The 19,866-nt window shown below is 45.2% G+C and overlaps 1 protein-coding gene across 1 annotated transcript; it reads right to left on the bottom strand.

The window, feature by feature from the left end:
• Positions 1-470: 470 nt before the first annotated feature.
• On the bottom strand, positions 471-8,810 carry pitx1 (paired-like homeodomain 1). The gene is made up of 4 exons (XM_068744449.1): positions 8,762-8,810; positions 4,857-5,006; positions 3,671-3,873; positions 471-1,019 (listed from the first exon to the last, which is right to left on the bottom strand). Exons 1-4 carry the CDS (start codon positions 8,808-8,810, stop codon positions 471-473), a joined length of 951 nt encoding a protein of 316 aa, XP_068600550.1.
• Between the last annotated feature and the right edge of the window lie 11,056 nt (positions 8,811-19,866).

Genomic DNA, 19,866 nt, shown 5'->3' with positions numbered 1-19,866 from the left:
CAAACAAAACATTTGAGAATCACTGATGGAGTCAGACCGATGGTAAACAGAAAGCACACAGAAGCGGGACGAGACGTCCAGGAAAAAGAAACTCGACTCTATTTGTTTTGTCTTGCCAGTTCTTTTTTTGGGGGGGGTCGAGACACCCCCCCTCACACCCAATCCTCAAAAGCAAAGAAGCACAAAAAAAAAATCCCACCGTCTGTTTTATATGTTAGGCCTGTATATATTTACATTTTTTACAATGCAGTAATGTAACACGTCTTCATCATTTTTAAAAAAATCCAAAAAGCCTGGACATTTCATTTGCTGTGCAAGTTCACTGGTAAACACATAAAACCCGCATAATCCATATTTTCTTTTTCTTTTTTTGTGAAAAATGACTGCAACTAATCCAGTTTAGTTGTCTTGTGTTTGTTTCCCCGGTGGTCGATGAGTCCCGGCACCGGGTCCGTTTACCTACCGGCCCGTCAGCTGTTGTACTGACACGCGTTCAGGCTGGATCCGGGGCTCTGCAGGCCGCCGTATCCAAAAGTTGGGTGCTGTTTGGATTTGAGTCTGAGGGTGGCCAGGCTGGAGTTGCAAGTGTCCCGGTAAACGCTGTACGGAGAGCCCGGAGGCCCGTACGGACACGCCGGCGACGACATGGCCGAGTTGATGCCGGACGCGCCGATCCCGTTCAGGTTGCTGATGTTGTTGAGGCCCGGGGTGGGCATGCCCGGTACGCCGGAGTGGCCCATCCCGGAGGCCATGGTCATGGAGGAGATGGAGTTGGGCGCCGAGAACATGGACTGCGAGGTGAGGGGGCTCATGGAGTTGAAGAAGGTGAAGTTCTTGGTGGACAGCGGCGCCGGGGCGAGGCCCTTGTTCGTCCAGTTGTTGTAGGTGTACGCCGGGTACATGTCGTCGTACGGCTGCATGAGGCCGCTGAACTGAGGCAGGTAGCTGTTCTTACACAGGTCCATCTGCTGGTTCCGTTCGCGCTTCCTCCACTTGGCCCGACGGTTCTTGAACCACACCTGGAGGAGACGCACTGGTCAGCACGGTGACATAAAACTAGAGCCGAAAACCACATCAAACGCAGTAAAGAAAAAAAAAAACGTTTGGTTGCATTTAAATCAGTAAAATGTATTTATAACAAAACCACGCAAACATCCGGATAAGGGCGAAGGTAAATAGTAAATGCGCTTTACACCCATTTACACCAGCGTCTTGTCCAAGGACGCTTCAACATGCAGAAAGTCAACGCTGGGATTCGAACCACCGACTTACTGATCACTGGATGACCCACCCTACCAACTTAGCCGCTCAGGTGTAAACAATCTTTCCATGAATAAAAATGTGCAGGCAATAGAACACAATGTATTTTTTTTATGAAATGTTTTATTGAACCTTCTGACAAATTTGTCAAAAACGAAATTTTATAATTGCATTTATGAATTTTCATTTGCTGCATCCGAATTTTTTGTGCGCGCAAAAGGCAAATGTATGTGTCTGATAGGGAAAATATAAAACGTGTGAACAGAAAACCCTGTAAAACCGAGTAAAAAACATTTTAGTTGGGCTTCATGATTTGCACAATTTGTAAATATATATTTTTTGATAATGTACATGTCGCTTCAAACATAAATTTGTTTTGTGTCTTTTCTTTTTTTCGCGCTTGAGGTCGATCGAGCGGTTTTAGCTCATCTTGGTTGGTTTTAGAATCCTCCATCGAAACTTCAAATCCTTAGAAACACGTTTTCAAGTCTTAAATTTGTCATATAATTCAGGCGCTTCTGAGTTGTGTTTCATAAAACTGGTGAGAACGCAAACGTAAACGATCAACTATAAAGAGTCAGTGACAAATTCAGAGTTCTAATCCTATAGTTTGGAATCTTATATCTTTCAGTAAAAACATATACTTTTGAAATAACATTTAAATGAAATAATTTTTTTATTATTATTTTTGTTGTCTGCATGTGATTCAGCATCATTTGTTTCTTTGTATTTGTGCATCTGTGGATTTGTCATTACATGTTTTTGGGAGGGTGGTTTAATTGTAATCCAGCGGGATTATCGATCATCAAATTGGGATGTATATTTATGACACTTTAAAAATCCTTCACATAATTAAAAAATAAAAATAAAACTATGTGCAGGGGTTAATGTACATTTTGAATCAAGCGAATTTTAAGTATAAAAATTTGACAGTAGAAAAGTAAACATTTATTTTAACCCACGGACACGGAGTTATAGCCAAAAGTGCAGAAAGGAACGAGTCTGTTTATTTTGACTGTTTCTATATATATATAAATATATACATATATAACCAACCCGGTTACAGCATGAATCAAACACACGCACGCAGGGACCGACGTTAAAGACGTCAGAAAAAAGCGCCTCTTGAAATCCTCACGCGTAATCGAGACCTGACAAAACCTCCGCTCGTCGGCACTCTACGCGTCATTTTTAAATTCGTAGTAGAAACAGTTTACAAGTGGAACCGTCAGACGGGGCTATTCATAGCCGCGCAGGGGACAGGGCGCTGCGGACAAATTGTCCACAAAGACATGAGCGATGTGAAGCACCGCCTGGTCGTCGAGCGCAAAATGAAGACCTCAGGGTTGAAAGTCATGCCGACAAAAAAAAATAAAACACATTAAAAGCGAAATAAACCAACGTTTAACGCGCAAGTCCACAAAACAGAATAGAATGGCATGTTACCTGTCCATAAGACACGGAACGTCAGGCTCTAACTCCTACAACATTTGGTTTAGTCCTGGATCAAAATGATCCGGCTGAGCCGCTGTCACCCCCTCTTCTTTATCCCCGCAGAATAATATAGGCCGCACCGTCACAAATAGTTACCCCGGCTCAAATAGTTACCCCGGCCCAAATAGTTACCCCGGCCCAAACAGTTACTCCGGCTCCAGGAACGATTCTCCAGACGCTGGAAGCGAAAACCGACCTGGATTGTTTTGTGTTTACGCATCTGCATATTTTTCCTCCTCAGAGAACAGATCAACCAGCGTGACTGCCTGCGAGTGTTCGCGAGATTCTCATGTTAAAGCTTTGAATGGTTTACGACCGAAGTCGTTTGAAAATAATATTGTCCAAATATGAATTTGTTCATAAAACTATTCCGACACAAAACTATAGAATAAACGCATGTTGTTCCTGCTGTGCAGTTGCATGACGTCCAGTGATGACGCAAACAATCATATTCGAGCATTGTCACATTAACAAAGACAGATTTTAATTCTGCACACTCTATAACATAAAAAATAAATACTGGGAAATACCTTCCTGTTAAAATCTGCCAGTCAGGGTCGGCCCTGCTTTTAGCACACTTGTTATTATTATTATAGTTTTAATAGTTCTGACGCTCCGGTGCAGCAGCTTCACTCCTCCGTGTCAGATGTAATATCAGATAAAAGGTAAGTTGGTCTTCACCCGCTGAGCTGGAGTCAAACGAACACGAAGAATGAACCGGACGCACGGTGATATTTTATTTTATGAAGTTTCTACATTTAATTATTTTGTATTTCAAATTTTAATTATTCATTCGGTTGACGTGTGTTTATTTATTATTATTATTATTATTATTATTATTATTTGAACAAGGATCATTAAGCGGGATTTACGCACGCTTTACGCATGGGCGGCCGACTGGCCCGTGGCTTCTTACCCGGACTCTGGCCTCAGTCAGGTTGGTCCACACGGCGATTTCCTCCCTGGTGCTCATGTCCGGGTAGCGGTTCCTCTGGAAGGTGGCTTCCAGCTCCTGCAGCTGCTGGCTGGTGAAGTGAGTCCGCTGCCGCCGCTGCTTCTTTTTCTTGGGGTCGTCCGCGTTCCCGTCATCGCTCCTCTGCTCAGCGCTCCTCTCCTTTTCTGTGGATCATAAATCGATGTAAAAAAATAATAATCTCGACTTGCCGACTTCCTTTCCGGTGCAAACTGAAATGACGAGCACCAACAAAATAAACGAACACAAACTAAAACCTTGAGTGAAATCGAAAAGGCCTCCCGGAAATAATCTTCGATGGACAAGTGATGTATTAAAACCAAATATTTACACACAATCTATACACGATTATTTCACACACGCACACACACACACACTCAGCTGCGTCTCGTTGTACGTTAATAGATCAATATTGCTGTCTTTACAACGAGGTCTGCTCGTTCTTATCTCCCAAGTGCTATCTCGTATTCCTGTCCTGCCCCATTAAGCTGGAGGGTCAACACGTGCAAAGGTTAATCACGAAGACGAAAAGAAAACGTCTCCTACACACGCAAAGCAACATTTAAAGTGTAAACCCCATAATTAATGTCATTGGTGACAAATCAATAACATTCTCCTTTTATATTTCATCCACTTCTCCTTTGACGGAGTGATTTTTTTTTCTACAGCTGTGGCGAAGTTTAAGAATAAAAAAAAAATCTCCTTTTATTACGAGCGACCTTCTGTCTTTGTTAGAATGGAAGACGGGCTCAGTATTTATAGATCGTTTTAACGCATTTACAGAGCAGAGGCTCTTCTGCGCATTTTTCCTTGCCAGACCTCGGAGTTCTGCCAAATGTTTGGTTTATCCGGTGCAACTCCACAAAAGCTGCTTTCCTTTCTTGTCGCATTTGTGCGCGTTAATCGAGAGAGCAGAAACAGCGACGCGCCAGTTAACTATATATTTACTGTAAATAGTTTGTATGCCCTTTGTGTGCAGGCGCGTAAAGCACAAATATAGGCCCGAGCAAAACACAAATATATACTCAACTAAAACGACTTCTTTTACTGTGGCGTTAAAGTGCCGGGATGCGTAAAACAAATGTTATTACACTCAGTGAAAGGATCTGGTTGTTAAAAGCACTCTGACCTGCCAGCTCCGCGTCCGAAGACTCGCTGCTTGAGTTCTCTAAAGTTTCTCGACTGCTCTTTGGAGTTCTCGGTAAATGAAACGCGGGGGCCACGTCGCGGGGCGGCGGGGCTCTCGCTGCCTCTGCCTTTCTGTCCAAATTCATCCCACCTTGAAGAGAAGGATGATGCGCACAAAGAGGAAAGGAGGTGAATCCTTATAGCGCGCACGTTCCTCAGCAGATAGGAATCCAGTCGCTGTCAGACACACATCACGACATGAGTGGATGAATCACGCATGTAGGGAGAACTTCCACCAGAGGTCCAAGAAAAAAAAATGCGTGTGGGGGGGGAGGGGGTAAAAAAAAAAAAATCTCTCAGCTTCCTTTCCCTCCGCTGCGGCAGAGACAGCCCAGTGCGCGCTCCGTCTTTACCCTGCAAGGAATAGCTTCTGCCCGCTGCGACTGAGAGGACGCTCCCGGTTCTCCAACCCACAGGAGAGACCCACCCACTTGCTGCGTGTAACCGAGTCCCACCCACCGAGCCAGCCCGCTCCAAAAAACAGCAGCAGCAGCCACCCCAAGAGATGTCTTAGCAGGCGTCAGGCGGGACGCGGACAGTGACGGTGATGAATTAGATGTTTGTCAGACTCGGTGAACTTCCTCGACAGCATCAAAGCAACAACCCACGCCAAACAGACAATCCCCGCGTGGGGCTGCGTTTGGTTTAATGTTCCAGACGCGGAGAGACTCTCGTCGTGCACTCGGAGTCTCATTTTTTGCAGCGTTCCTTTGCCGTCGGGAGCGCGCAGAGCAGCGCGTTGCGCGCTGTGAATAAAATGGCCCTTTCATTCGCGGAGGCATGTTTGAAACGCGTCCAGCGCAGCGCAGCGCAGCTGGGTGCGCTTAGACACACACGCTCCACACAATACACACCTCGGATATGTACGGAGCTGAATAAACATTTGCCATCGAACCCGGCCGGCCCAGTTACTGTTTCCCCCCCGGCAGGAAAAGCGCGCGATGATAAGAAGGTTTTTGTGTGTCTGACTATCAGCTCGTCGTTTCACCACAAATAATCAATCAGGTCGAGTCGAGGCGCGACTCTTAATGCGCGACGCGCTGCAGGGCCGACAGAAAGCATTCATAATCTGAATGCGCGCCGCTCAGTGCCGGAGGGACGACGCCGATGGTGCAGGTCCGTCTGCAGACGCAGCGTGGGGGGGCAAGATTCAGGTAATCTGGAGTTAATCCTAACTCAATCCCGCGGTGTCCAAACCGGAAATAAAAAATGCAATACTCCCTGCAACACATTGACAGTCATACCCGTCCTCCGGTCTGTGCGCAGCTCTGGACGGAAGGACAAACTGACAATGAGAACAAATGAATCCAGTTCCACTGAAAACATGAACACCGAACACAAACCTTTTTATGAGCATTTATTTTGACGTCAGGGTCAGACTGCGATCTTTAGAGTCAGACTCGGTGTCTTTGGGGAGTAAACGACAAGATTTACAATTGTTAAGACCAGACCAGCAACGATTTAATCTTTTTTGGCAACATATATCATATAGACTGATACAGATACAAATGACTCCTGCGTGCGTAGGAAGAAATGTTCTTTTTATTCGCCTAAAAACGAACTCACGGCCGACGCTGTCAGAACTGGAGAGATATTTTTGTTTTCTGCGTAGAAATTAAAGATTTAATCTCAAAAAGGTCGCCAATGTTCTCTTATTTCAGGCCGGTCCTGACCCGGTTCTGACTCGCGTCAGGACCGGGTCGTCACTTTTCTCTTATTTCAGGCCGGTTCTGACCCGGTCTGCATTGACTTGGCGTATAAGCGCGCACGGCCTCCGGCCTGTGAAACGGGACAGCGGCGCCAGTCTCGTGCATTTTCCGGCCTTTTGACAGTAACTTCTGAAATGAGATCCACGTCCGTCCGGAAAACTCGCCCGAAGGCCCTTTATAGAAGGACAGTCACGCACGCTCCGTCCATGACGGGTTCACACGGAATTTATGAGCCAACCTATCAACTACACCGAGTGTGACATTTTCTTTTCGATAATTAGGCATTTGATTGGCCTCCCGGCTCCGACGGGTCCAATGGTGGACTGTTCCATGCAGGCAGACCACGAACGAGAGCGCGCCGTTGGGCAGGAAAACCATCCTGCTGCAGTCAAGAGCGCACAATGGTTCCGGTTACAGGAAGCATAGAAGGAATTCAACTACAGCGCGTTACCCGTGGAGGTGACCACGAGGACCCACTCTGTGGCCGCAGGTGGGATTTACGCAGACTGAGACTCCAGCGGGTCCGCTGCATTAACGGGGGGAGTTTTGTAGCCTGTCCTAAACATTCCTCTCCAAACTGTGGTTGTTACAGCAGCGCTACAGCATCTAAACCCCAACAACCCACTGACCCCTGAAAGGATGGAGCTTTCACAGTGATCTCGCCCTCAGTGGTCTCCAGATATTACAGGGGGGGTAATCTATAAATACCCAGCCTCCTCTGCCTGCGCCCTGATCTAGAGGACATTTGCGTGACGGATGAGATAAACGCCTTTCAGGTTAAAGGCCGCACCGAAAATGCAAAGACTCATATTTTTCCATCACGGAGTGAAAATAAACTCTGAGAATTCCGCTAATTACGCACAAATATCTACGTTTTACTGTAAGGAAACCAAAGTCCATCTTAAAAAAAAAGTAAAATAGCAACAATGCTTAGAGAAAATGAATGCTGATTGAAAAGTTGCGCACAAGTGGAACTGTAACCGGACCAGGCGGGTATAAACGCAGCGGATTATTTCCTTGGTGATGGTCTCCCTGTTGGGCTGAAGGCCATGCTTGACCCGGCGCCGCGCCGGACAACCAACCGACGGCCTGACAGAGGGACGCAGGTGCAAATAAAAACCTCTGACTCCCCTCACGGGGAAACGTTTTTCAAAATGCGGCATTTCATGCCTCTAAATTACTCCGCAGGCCGCGTCCCCTCGTGTTGACTCGGCCCCGCAGCCAAAGAAAATAAAAACATGCTGACCACTGGATTGTTCCTTAAAAATATTTCGTCAGGAGTTTTCTTGACAGACATGAATCACGCAAACCCATAACTCAGAAACTATTAGGGGGAACAGCTCCGACCTCAGGCCTAATAAAGGCTGCCCGGTCCAAACAGCTGCCCAGCAGCCCGAACCTCTTCCCTCCACCTCTATTATCAGAGGTCTTCCTCAGCATCCGGCCTGCTATTATTAAAAAGGATGTCCTTAAAGTAACGACTGAAGTAAAGCAGGTTTATAAAACGGACAACAAACAGTTTCTGCCATGCAGGCAGAATATTTTCCAGTTTATTCACGTCTCTATTTCTGTTTCTGTTTCTTTAGTCTGTGATTAAATCCAGAGTCACTGAAACTATTTATTTAATGGGATTTTTTAGTACACTACTGCTTTTGGAAACTTTCATCCTTCATGAATAGAGCCCTTTATTTCTTGTTGCACACATGGCTTAATATATTTCCACATGCGGCTGCAGCTCAGCGGGAAATAATCAGAAAACAGGCGCATTAAATGATTTGGAAGCGAAGAGCGGCTGCATTGTTGGAATTGTTGTTTCAGTCATGCCTTCATTTGATTTTCGCATGACTTCATTTTCATCTCATTATCTCATATATTAACACGCGAGGCTGAATGCCACATGCATCAATGCAGCACATAGGAAATGCATTTCGCCTGAAAACGTGGAGCAGATGTCCGTGAACACGCACGCAGAGCCTTCGTGATGCGAATTTTACCAATTAATTTCTGACTGACGCCAAACAGAGGTCCAGAAGGTTCGCGCAGCAGCTCCTAATCTCTGGGATTTACCGGAATACCTCCAGATTGTTTGCCAAAGTGTGTTTAATCTGAAATACACAGCGAAGAGAAGAAGTCGTACCTGCAGGGTCCGCACAAGAAATCCCATTCTTCGACAGGTTGAGTTCCATTCCAGTTGCCTGAAACAAACAGAAGAAAGAAGTTTGTAAAGTAAAAAACAAAAACAAAAAAAACAAGTTAAATGATGTGGGGTTCATTATCTGTGATATTTGGTGTCACACGTTAGGTTTCATGCGGCATTATTGTTGATTTCATGTCCACGAATTCTATAAGTAAACGTTTAGAATTTATTTATCCTTAATACAAAAAATATCTCAAATGAAACCAATGCTAAAAGTTTCTCCGTATGTTTTTGCGCCCTCAATGACATCATCAACCCAATACGGGTTTGGATTGATGACACACACACACACGCGCGCGCGCGCGCGTGCACACACTATCACGCACGTGCGCACACGCGCACGGCAGCAGATTCTCGCTGCACAGAGGCACCATCGCAGCAGACTGCAGGTTAACGCTTGGCTAATGATGCGCGCCGCAGAGGCGGCTGTCGGGGATGCGCGTGAACCTCTATCCTCTCAGGACAGCTTCTCTGCTCCCAACAGCTCCACAACACGCGCGCTATTCAAAGGTCTATTGCATTTACCCGAGGCTCGGATAAACGACTCAAATAAAGCAACGCCGGACGCGTAAAACGGCCCAAAGCTGCAGGACGAGGCGAGAATGCAGCGTCCTAACATGCACGACGTGCGCGTGCTTTACTCACCGGTTCGTTCCCAGCAGAGACAGTCGACAGAAAAAGGAGTGAAGCCCTCAGAGCGTCCCCATGCAGATGTTCAGTAAATCCACTTTGTTCGTTGGCTGCGCGTAAACGCTGCGTCCGCAGTAATCAGCGCTTTGGTTGAGTCTCCGCGGCGCTGCCTAGTTTTTTCTTTTGCCAGTGATCTGCAGCACGCCTCGGGGTGACGTCATTGCACCCCCCCCCCCCCCCTCCACCATATCCCACCTCCCCTGGCTTCTTCCTCCTTATCCTTCTGTACATCCATCCTCATCATCCTCATCATCATAAATTCTAATCGAATTACACAACTTTATTATCCTCATCCTCATCTTCGTCCTATAATGTATCCTTTTTTTTTGTTTTTATTTCTGCTCTTATTCAGAAATACATAAACAGATAAACCATGGCTACATTTTTATCTTATTTTTATCTTGCAGTTTACAGTCATACGTTTTCCTTGTGAAGAAGAGTTTCAGTGAGGAAGGTGAAGCTTGAAGGTTTTCATGGAGCCGTCCTTTCACCGAATTCCGCTCCAAAATGTTTCAAACTGAAAAAGTACGTTTCTTCCGCACCGCCGTCTCGTTGATAATTAAAGCATCAGATGTTTTAGTTTTGCTTCCATATTAGTTACTGAACAAAGATCAAATCTGAATTACTAGTCCGGGCCTCCTGTTGAATATTTCATATTTCGTTGTTGTTTTTTTGTCAGTCGCACAAGAAATATCTTCCTATCTTACTTGTTATTTTGCGGAAGGTCGTTTTTATTAACGCTCTAATTTTCATCAAACCCTCACAAGCCTAGTTTGGATGTGTTTATCTTGAAAGGGATTAAACAGACTTTACCGCCTGAACATTCACTGACAAATGATTATCTATCTTTGAGATTAGATTTGACTGCTGCGATCTTTTGCGCTGAGCTCAGTTTCAATATATATATATATATATTCAATATAAGTCAAAACATTCCATTGCGTTCTCTGTGTTTTAACCGATGAGCTACCGTGGGACTTGGAGGATTAAATAAATAAATAAATAAATATAATATTAAATGTAATAATAAGAAGATTATTGTGTGTGTGTTTTATTTTTGTATTTTTTTTTGAAGAACAAAGCAGAAACGGAGAGAATGACGAAACAAAACGAATAATGCAATTACAATTTAATCCAAAGCAAATAAAGCTTAATTCTAAGAGGCTCTTCTCTGATGGGTTCTCACGACACAAAAAGTTATTAAACATCATTTAGCTCAGAGCCATGCAGTACATGAAAAATCATTGCGTTCCTTTTACGCACGCTCTCATCGCGTCCTTGCAGAATCGAGACAAACACGCTTCAAACATGCAGTCATGATGTGCATCCCCGCGACTCCAACCACAGAGGCGGAGAACATTCCCAGATCCACTGACTTGCATTACAAGCTCCTTCCTTTGGCTGGAATAACGGGAGAAAGTGTGACATTTGTCCCACCCTTACATTTTTTACTTTTAAAGACAGACAAAAGCTGCGCACCAAGCGGGTCCCCGTCCTGGTCCTGAGAGAGGGATCCTGGATGACAGTGGAGCTGCGGGCCTCCCCCCAGGACCCGGACAGACCTCCTTCATGTAGGCCCAGGGCCTCTCAGAGACACAGAAGCCGTCTATCCTCACCTCAACTGTTTTTCTTTCAGGTACAAACCAGGTTTCAAAATGGACGTGTCAATATTTGAGCAGCACAGAGACGCAGTGATATACCATTGGTGAAAAAAAAAAAAACCTCAGACACGCAGTTTGATTATGCTAACGAAGGGTTAATGAGGAGCAACACCTGAAATAAATAAAGATTAAAATAAAATGTAATTATTTGATGTCAAGATCAAGTTAATTTGAACAAATGAGACCAGAATGAGCTGAAACCAGGTTTCTGATCCAGAACTGATCCGCTCTGCTCCAGAAAAAAAATCACACTCCAGTTTGGATAAGTTCCAATAGGTTATAAGTAATTAATTAAAAAAAAAAAAAAAAAATTAATGTGGAAGCAGTTAAACGCACATACCGGTAATGAACCAACAGCATCATACTCAAGCTTTACCTAAAAATCATGAAATCCTGATATCAGATATTGATTTATTTATTTTAATCATTATTGCGTAATGCATAGATTACAATTTTATGATGGATTAAAAACTTGAATAATTTTTTTAATTATTTGGAAATGCAGGAACTGATTTTTTAAAATCCTAAAGCACCTTAAAATCAGATAACGGTCTTCTTTAGCTCAGTGGCATCAGGACTGGCTCGGCAAGGGTTAATTATTCAGCACCTTTCATTCGCGGAATACAATCAAGAGCGAGGTGTCGTTTGAATAATGGGGGGCCTGCATGGGCCCCAGCAGAGCCCTCTGTCTACCGCCGCCCCTGGTCAACACCTCCAGGGTGAACTGGACAGAAAGTCCAAAAGGAAGTTGCCTTCAGCAGATGGATCAACAGCCAGGATGCTCCTGTTGGGCCCCCACACTGACCCCAGCTCCTTTTAATGCAACTGTATCCTCAAGTTGAGCTAATGTTAGCCTTTCTCCTTGTGAGGCCTGCCAAATAAGGAGTCCCCCCCACCTTCGCTCTAATTAGACAGGCAGGTAGGAGAATGCTGCGATTACTAAACGAGTGACTGGAGGAGGTAAGTAGAGCCCTGAAGGTGAGGCCATGGCCTCACCTCGCCTGTGTAAATAGGTGGAGGGATTATTTCGCTGGTGGTGGTGTGTGCAATGACGGTGGAGGAGGTGAGTGTCTCTCTGGTCAGGGCCTGTCTAATGGTCACCCCCGCAGCGTAAATAGTGATTCCTAAATAACAGAAGGGCTGATGCACGGCGAGGAGAGGTGGAAAACAAGCTCCCGCCCTGCCAGGAGAAGGGCTTAAGCTCGGCGGGGGCTGAAGGTGAGTGTGTGTCCAGGACATGTTTGACATTCGTTTGTGTTTTTCTGAATCAAATTCACCCATTTACATCTGTTTAAACAGGGACCTGGTTCTCTTTGGCCTCCCTGCAGCCCCTCAGCTGGGCTCCCAGTGAGATCCCAGAACGTCCCAGTCCTACCAGAGCAGAGTGGCTTTAGAGCGTAAGGCCTGTTTCCGCTGAGTGAGGAGCAGAGAAGTGCCCCTGAGCCCTTAGTCCTCCAGACTGTGTGGAATCACTCAGCGAGGGTTTCGGGGCAACTCGACAAGACGGAAAGCCTTCCTATATGCTTGTAGCCTTTTTTATTTTAACTTGGAGCAGAGCCGGGGAGTCCGGCTTTAAGTCGACGAGCCAAACGCCCGGCCTGCCCAGCAAGCCCGTCAGACGTGCAACCAGCAAGCCATGATATTTACTGCAAAACGTTTCCACAACTATGGATGTGCATCTACTTCAAAACATATGAGCGGACCGGGATGAAGTCACTTTCTCATCACTGGGGCTATTATGAGGAATGGATGCTTCCCAATTGCTTTTTTTTTTTCTTTGCAACAATTCCCCTTGAAGTGTGTTGAGACTACAGATGTCACAGTTTCCAATCGGCAGTGAAATTAGTGATGTTTTGATTGCACGGGGTTCGGAGATTACCAGTGTAAACAGATCTGGTGCAGAGTTCATCATTTCAAGAGGAGGCATCATCCCTTTTTTCCACTTTATTCGAACTCGGCGGGCCTCTTTGGCTTAGTGCTGATGAGAAGCGGATGTCCAGCTTCCAGTTTTACATCTGAGCATCAGCCTGATGCTATAGTGGCACTGATACCTCCATTGGTCAAACTTTTAAATGACAGAAATATCAAAACTGGTTGCTCCAGAACCAGAGTTGACTGAATAATCGAAAAAAAATATTTTATTACAGTAGTTATTTTAGCAGTAGCTAAACTGTTTAAATTGTAAGAATGATTATTCTGTGAAAGGGATTCTGATTTTGTTTGATGCACAAATTTAAGTCTTCTAATTTAAAATAATCTGGTTGTTTTTAACTGCAGCCGCTTCTGGTTAGAGTTCAACACCCCTAATCCTAAAATTTGATCACATATTCATGTAATATTTAATTTATCTCCACTTGTGTGGCGTGGCGGCCCCTAATGGCAGCAACAGGTAACTGTCTGATCTAAAAATCAAAGAAGCTCATGTCCTCTATGTACAGTCCCATCTGCTAATAAGGACAATGCATTTAAGAAGTTGCCTTGTTCTAAAACTAAAAGCAAAGACAGCGCTATCAGCCCTGAGGAGTTCAGAGGTCTTGAACAGGAACCCTTCATTCTGCTCAGCACGCTAAGCCACCGATAGTTATTCCACAGCGAAGGCTCCATATCTGATTATCCCTTCAATCCACCCACATCTATAAGTGATCAGAGCTAATCCCAGTGCAATGGGCCTGCTTTGCATTCAGAAACACCCTGAGCTACACGGCGTGCATGGCGCTGTAAAATCTGTGTCGGCCCAAACAGGATTAAAGTACTGATTTCACTCAGTGGGGGGGGTTCTGCTAGATATGATGCGCCCGGCGAGGGTTGTATTTACTGATTCCATTGCTTTTTAACATCGGATGCAAGAAAATGAATCTTTAAAAAGCTACCTTTGCTATTTTCCTTTCTTTCCTGGACTTTGATAGCTCGTTTTATTTACTGCCCCTCCAACATCTGGATCCTGGCCTCTGGAGCAGCACCAGCGCTGAACGAGCTCAGAGATTTATGGAGGAGGCTTAGAGCACTCTGCTGTGTTTGGGGTAGCGTTGCCCTGCTCTCTCTCCTCCCTCGCTTCCCTGATTTCAATCCCGGCTCATCAGGAAAAACTGTCCACCCACTTCTTCCCCTTCAGTCCGTCACCAGAAAGAGATCCATAAAAATCGGCTCTGCTCTGTTCCAGCGGAATGTTGGTCTGCAGCAGCTCAGCTCGGCTCTGCTGTTTTACACCTATGGGCCATTTAAAGACTCTCTAATTAATACAAATCATAGGGAATACTCACCTAATCTATCTTTGGACAGATGAAATCTATTTTGTGCATATTGTGCGGGTTTACGTGATAAAACCAGCCGGAGACACTGAAGTCCATCCGACTGCAAGAAGTCGTACGATTTTAGCGATCAGGTTTCTTATGAATCCTGACCAGGATCTTTTCTTGAACCCCAAAGGCATAGTTTGAAATTCTGGAAGCTCTGCTTGAATGTTCTTCAGCAGCTGACTATCTTAGCTTAGCATGAAATCCAGAGCCTTCCAGGATGCTGATGCTCTGCTTTAAACGGGATTTAGGCTGTTTAATATTTTATTTTTTTTAGACCTTTAGAAAGAACAAAATTGTTCTTGCCCTTGATCATCTTTGTGCAAAGCTAATTGCTAACTGGTAACTGCAGAACGTGTGAGTGGGGTGAGCTGATGCTACAACAGGATGTAAACAAATTCACTTTTGTGTCGGTTCAGTCACCGAATAAACCCTAAATATAGAAGAGGAAGATGAAAAAATAAAAGCTGTCTGACATGTTTAAACTGGTATAATCTGGTCCTGAGATCACAGCGTCTTTTCAATTCCGTGAATGTCTTGTATTGTCCCTCTCTAGCCTGTCCTCTTGGGCAGAGAGAAACGAGTGCATCCAATCTTCCATCATTGGAGGTGCTTTTACTTCCCCTCCTCTCCTGTTCTCTTGACTCAACTTCACTGCAGCTGCCCAGAGACTGTCTAAACCCCAGCGTGGCTCTGCACAAAGCTCCCCCAGAAAACAATAAAAGTGACTTGAGGAGTGATTTCAGGAGACATTGTTATTTACATGAACTTTCAGCTCCTGAAGCTTTTCCTGCACGTCCACGTCCACGCGGCGCCATGAACAAGTTCACGCGAAGGCCCTGCAGTAGCATGTTGCTCTTAACATGCTACTCTGGGGTGTGTGAGGGACAGGCTACCTGGAGGAAGGCGCTGCACCGGGTCTGACGCATGTTTCTAGAAACCCACTGAGAGCAGGTTGGAAAAACAACCTGGCAGAGGGACTGAATGGAAAGAGCGGAGGGTAAACGAGGAAAAGAGCGAGCAACAGTCCAATCAGGCCCGCCCAGGTTTTGACCTATAGCTCTCTTTGTGTTCCCCTGACACAAAGATTTATTCAGCAAACATTACCATTCCCAAAAACACATATTGAAACAATTTTTGGACAAACATGGCAGACAAAGTAAGCGTCCTGCAATGTCACGGGAGTTTGGATCTCAGGGGCGAGGCGGCGAGGAGAGCAGCCGGCGCATTAGTAGTCTCGCTTCAGGAGCCCTGAAAAGGTGAGCAGGCCGGGGCGGCGACGTGGGCCGTCACACGAGAGCGAAGGACTGTCAGACGGAGGACAAGAAAGGAGGAGCGATGATTAAGAATGTGCCCGCCTCCTTGCCGGTCCTGTACCTGCCTGCTCAGAGGAACCAGCCCAGCGCAGGCCGGACCCACCGAGTGTAAACACTTCCAAACATTCTCCATGTGCTGTATGTACAGCTGCATGTCGTCAGAGGACACATACACACTCACACACACACACACACACACATACGCACACACACACGTAGTTCCATTCTCAACAATCGTCTACCAACAATGGTGACCTGTGATTGGTCTGTTTCTGCTAACTCGTATTAACCACAGCGTCTCCTCCAGTTGATAGGCTTGATCCATCCATCCATCCATTCATCCATCCATCCAACCCCGAGCTGGCCTCAGTGCTGTTCATAAAAACAAGGATGTTTCCTCTTAGTTCTCGGTGATGACATCACAACAGCACCTATTGAGGACTCACGTCCTCAGCGAGGTCTGACTTTCTCCACTTCGAGCGAGCCTCGCAAACCGATCGAGCGAAACCGCTGAAATTGAACAAGCCTCCTTCAACATATTTGTTCAGGAACCTCAGGCGTGTTTGTCCAACAACAAAGGGTCAGCCACAGGTTTTGTTCCTCACAAAGCCTGCTGGAAGCTGTTCGACCTGAAAAAGACGTGGACACACACACACACATATACCCCCCCCTTAAAAAATAAAAGTGATGCATGTGTTTTTCAGAAAGGACACGCAGGTGAAACTCAACATGCCTCCTCTCTTGTCTCTTTTTTCCCAGAGCGAAAGGTATTCAGGAGGGAGAGGACGCCGTCGGCCTGACGGACAATTTACTGCCCTTCTCCGGGGATTCCTCGTGATCCAGTTATGGGAAAGGAGAGTGGGAAAGACAGGCAGTGAACTAACCCTGGCAGCTTTATCTCGATAGTCAGATAAAACTGTTTCTGCCGCTCTAAAGCTGTGCATGCGCGTCTTTAGTGGGAAGCACTTTGGCTCCTCACGTTCTGGCTTCTGATAAACATGGCACAAACACACGTTATTAGCGAAGCCAATAAAAACACGCAGAGGCCTGGAGCTTCTTCTCCAGCCTCCTGCTAAAAGCAGAGCCATTCATCCACCCCCGTCCAGCAGAGCCTGCGCGCTGAGTCATTAGAGCACGGCAGAGAGCCCTGCATTCCGAACAGAGGATAAACCCATCCGGCCGTACTGCATCCACACCTTTACTCGCCCACTGTAACAGTGAACGTGGGTGCATGAGCTGCGTTTAAAATCTCCAGCCCATTTAATATCAGATTTATGGCACACAGATCTCATTTTACGTTGAGATTTGCTCATGAGCTCAGACGTTGTTCATCAGAACCTTCCATAAAGTTCTCGTCTTCATTCTCTGCCATGGAGATAGAGGTAAGGATTAACACAGGTGTGTCGACGCACACGCACACACACACACACACACAGTAGCCTGGCTGAGGAGGCCAGGTTAAAGAGGAATTAGGGAGGAGGAGGATGAGCCGATGAGGAGGGACTCTGGTTATCCTCAGTGAGGAATGAGTGTTTTCTCACGCAAACAGCTTCATGTGGCGTCTCATGTAACTCACTGGTCTACTCCTCTGCTCTTATCTGATGCAGAAGTTTTCAGTAAAATCTGACCTCTGCTGCCGGGTGTCATAAAGCAGCGCCTCCGTCCAAACATTTAAACAGGGTGAACGGTATTACGGTGAAAACAGAGGCGAGTGAAATGGCGATGGTAACGAATCACTCACCCCCTGTGGTTGTGATCTTCTGTCTGACGGCTGCTGAGCGGCGCGAACAAACTGGCTTCCAGTGTGTAGCTGGGAGGAAGCACCAGGAGAGAGCCCAAGCACGTGTCCAGGCGAGACTCGAGTCTGACGCGGCAAGACTTTGTTCCCAACGGTCTCTCTAGATTGTTAGTAGAGACTGACATTAGTGGGATTTGATCTCTCTCTCTCTCTTTCTCTGTGTGTGTGTGTGACATTAATATATCCGCATGTGAGCTCTAAACACACTAACCCGAATATCATTCGCCTAACTCCCTGATGATTTGAATATTCAGAACAATGAAGTTGACATCAAACGTTCAGAAAAAGTTATTTGGGGTTAAAGTCCCTCTGAAACAGTATAGAGACCTGGATATAGCAAGCACTTCCTGTTTCCCATGATGCAACCTGCTTCTTCTGTTGTGGTTTGCAGTGAAGCAGCGGCCATGACACTCACGTTATACCCAACTGAACTTTATTTATACAGCACTTTGTAAAAGAAAAGAGGAACAGACATTTATGTTCTGGAAAATAATGTAATATCCTCGAAAGTGTTAAAATAATGAGATGGAAAACTATAACTAATATTTTAATTAAAATACAGTCTATTCAGCGTCAACACGAACATGAAGACGACACAGATCTCTCCATTCTCACTAAAAGGAGAGCTGACGCAGCTGTTTATTAAGTAATTGCATCTTTTTGAAAAACCTAAACAAAATCAAACATCCATGCTTTGCGTCTCAATTAACTTAAAAAATAAAATACAAATCCTTCCCATCCTGGGAAACGATACCTGAACTGAAGAGTTTCTTCCTCTTTCTATGAGGAGAGAGAGAAAGAGTTTAGGCTCCGATGGATTCAGAAGAAGCCGATCCGAGAGGTCGTTCATACTCAATCTGTTCGGTGCAGGTTTTGTGGAAACAAAATCTTACAGAGGCAGCAATTTAAAAATAAAATAGTTAGAAAGTTATTGGCTATAGTAATCGTATCTGTGAAATGCAATGAAATAGTAATATATATTAGGGGATCAATAACAGGCAGCAGACAGGAGGCACCAACAGATTTGAATTTTTAATGGAGTAGCGTTTCTGCTCAGGTTTTCAAGCTGGATGCCGAACGGATGGGCCACGCAGGAATTCGGGTAAGAAAGGCTGCCGACCGGAGCCGGTGAGGATGGAAGGAGGGTGGGGTGAGGAGGAGGAGGGTGAGAGTCTTTCTCAGGTAGATCTGCTCAAACATGACGGCCTGTTTACCTGTCAGGTAGTTGCTTTTGTCTGGGCCTCCCACGGTAGACAAAAGAGCTGGAGCTTTAGCTGCTCCAAGGAGGACCACCAGTGTAGTGTGTGTGTGTGCGTGTGTGTGTGTGTGTGTGTGTTCGGGTTACAGGGGAGTGTGCTCTTGTTGTGCATTTGTTTTCACGTGTGTGCATTTAACTGTCCTCCCATGTTGCTAAGTGTCGGTCTGTGCGTGGGCTTGCGTGACTGTGTTCATATGTGTGCGTGTGCACATGCATGCGTGACCCCGAGCGCCGTTGTGTTTGTTTCTAGGAGGGTTTGTGTACAAATGCAAACATGTGTGACTAATTTGCTTTCGGGAGCAGCAGACAATGAGCCCACCGAACTGCTGTAAAGCTGGGTTGAGGGTGAGGTGTGTGTGTGTGTGTGTGTGTGTGTGTGTGTGGGTGAGAGGGTGTGTGTTTCTTCTTTTGAAAAAGCCTTCATTATAAGTAAATGGGAAAATACAGATTTTTTTTTTTGTATCCAGACGGGTATCCGGATCGCTCTCAAAATTTAATGGGATCTAAATTAGACCAAGACTCAACTGCAGGTATTTTTCATCAAGATTCATCTGTCAGTTTTCTGTAATCCTGCTTTCAAACAAACAAACAAACAAATACCTTTAAAAACATAACCTCGTTGACGGAGGCAACAAACCATTTCCATGACAACGGCGTCTAACAGCAGCAGATGGATGTTTCTGTGTGAAAGTATAAATAGCAGAGTTAGTGTTTAGTATATTCTTTAAAACAGACAATGCTTTTTTAAATATCTGACTGTAGCAATGCAACATATAAAGAACAAACAATTGATTTTTAACAACAGGTTTTCCCCATATAAATATGAAAATGTGTGTATAACACAACAAGAGCTGCAGGAAAGTTCAGATCATACTTTGCTTTATACAAGCAAACATGTTCCTCTATAGTGTATTTATGTTAACAGTGTATTGTTTGAATAGGTTAATTTATGCACAGCGTATAAATGAGTCACACTTTAAATTATTGAGCCAACTTTTGACAGATTTATTTCTTGAAAAGATTTCATGC

Source organism: Brachionichthys hirsutus, chromosome 10, assembly GCF_040956055.1.
Source record: "Brachionichthys hirsutus isolate HB-005 chromosome 10, CSIRO-AGI_Bhir_v1, whole genome shotgun sequence".
Lineage (NCBI taxonomy): Eukaryota > Metazoa > Chordata > Actinopteri > Lophiiformes > Brachionichthyidae > Brachionichthys > Brachionichthys hirsutus.
Note: the sequence above shows the minus strand (reverse complement) of the source record. Positions and strands in the feature narration are given on the sequence as shown.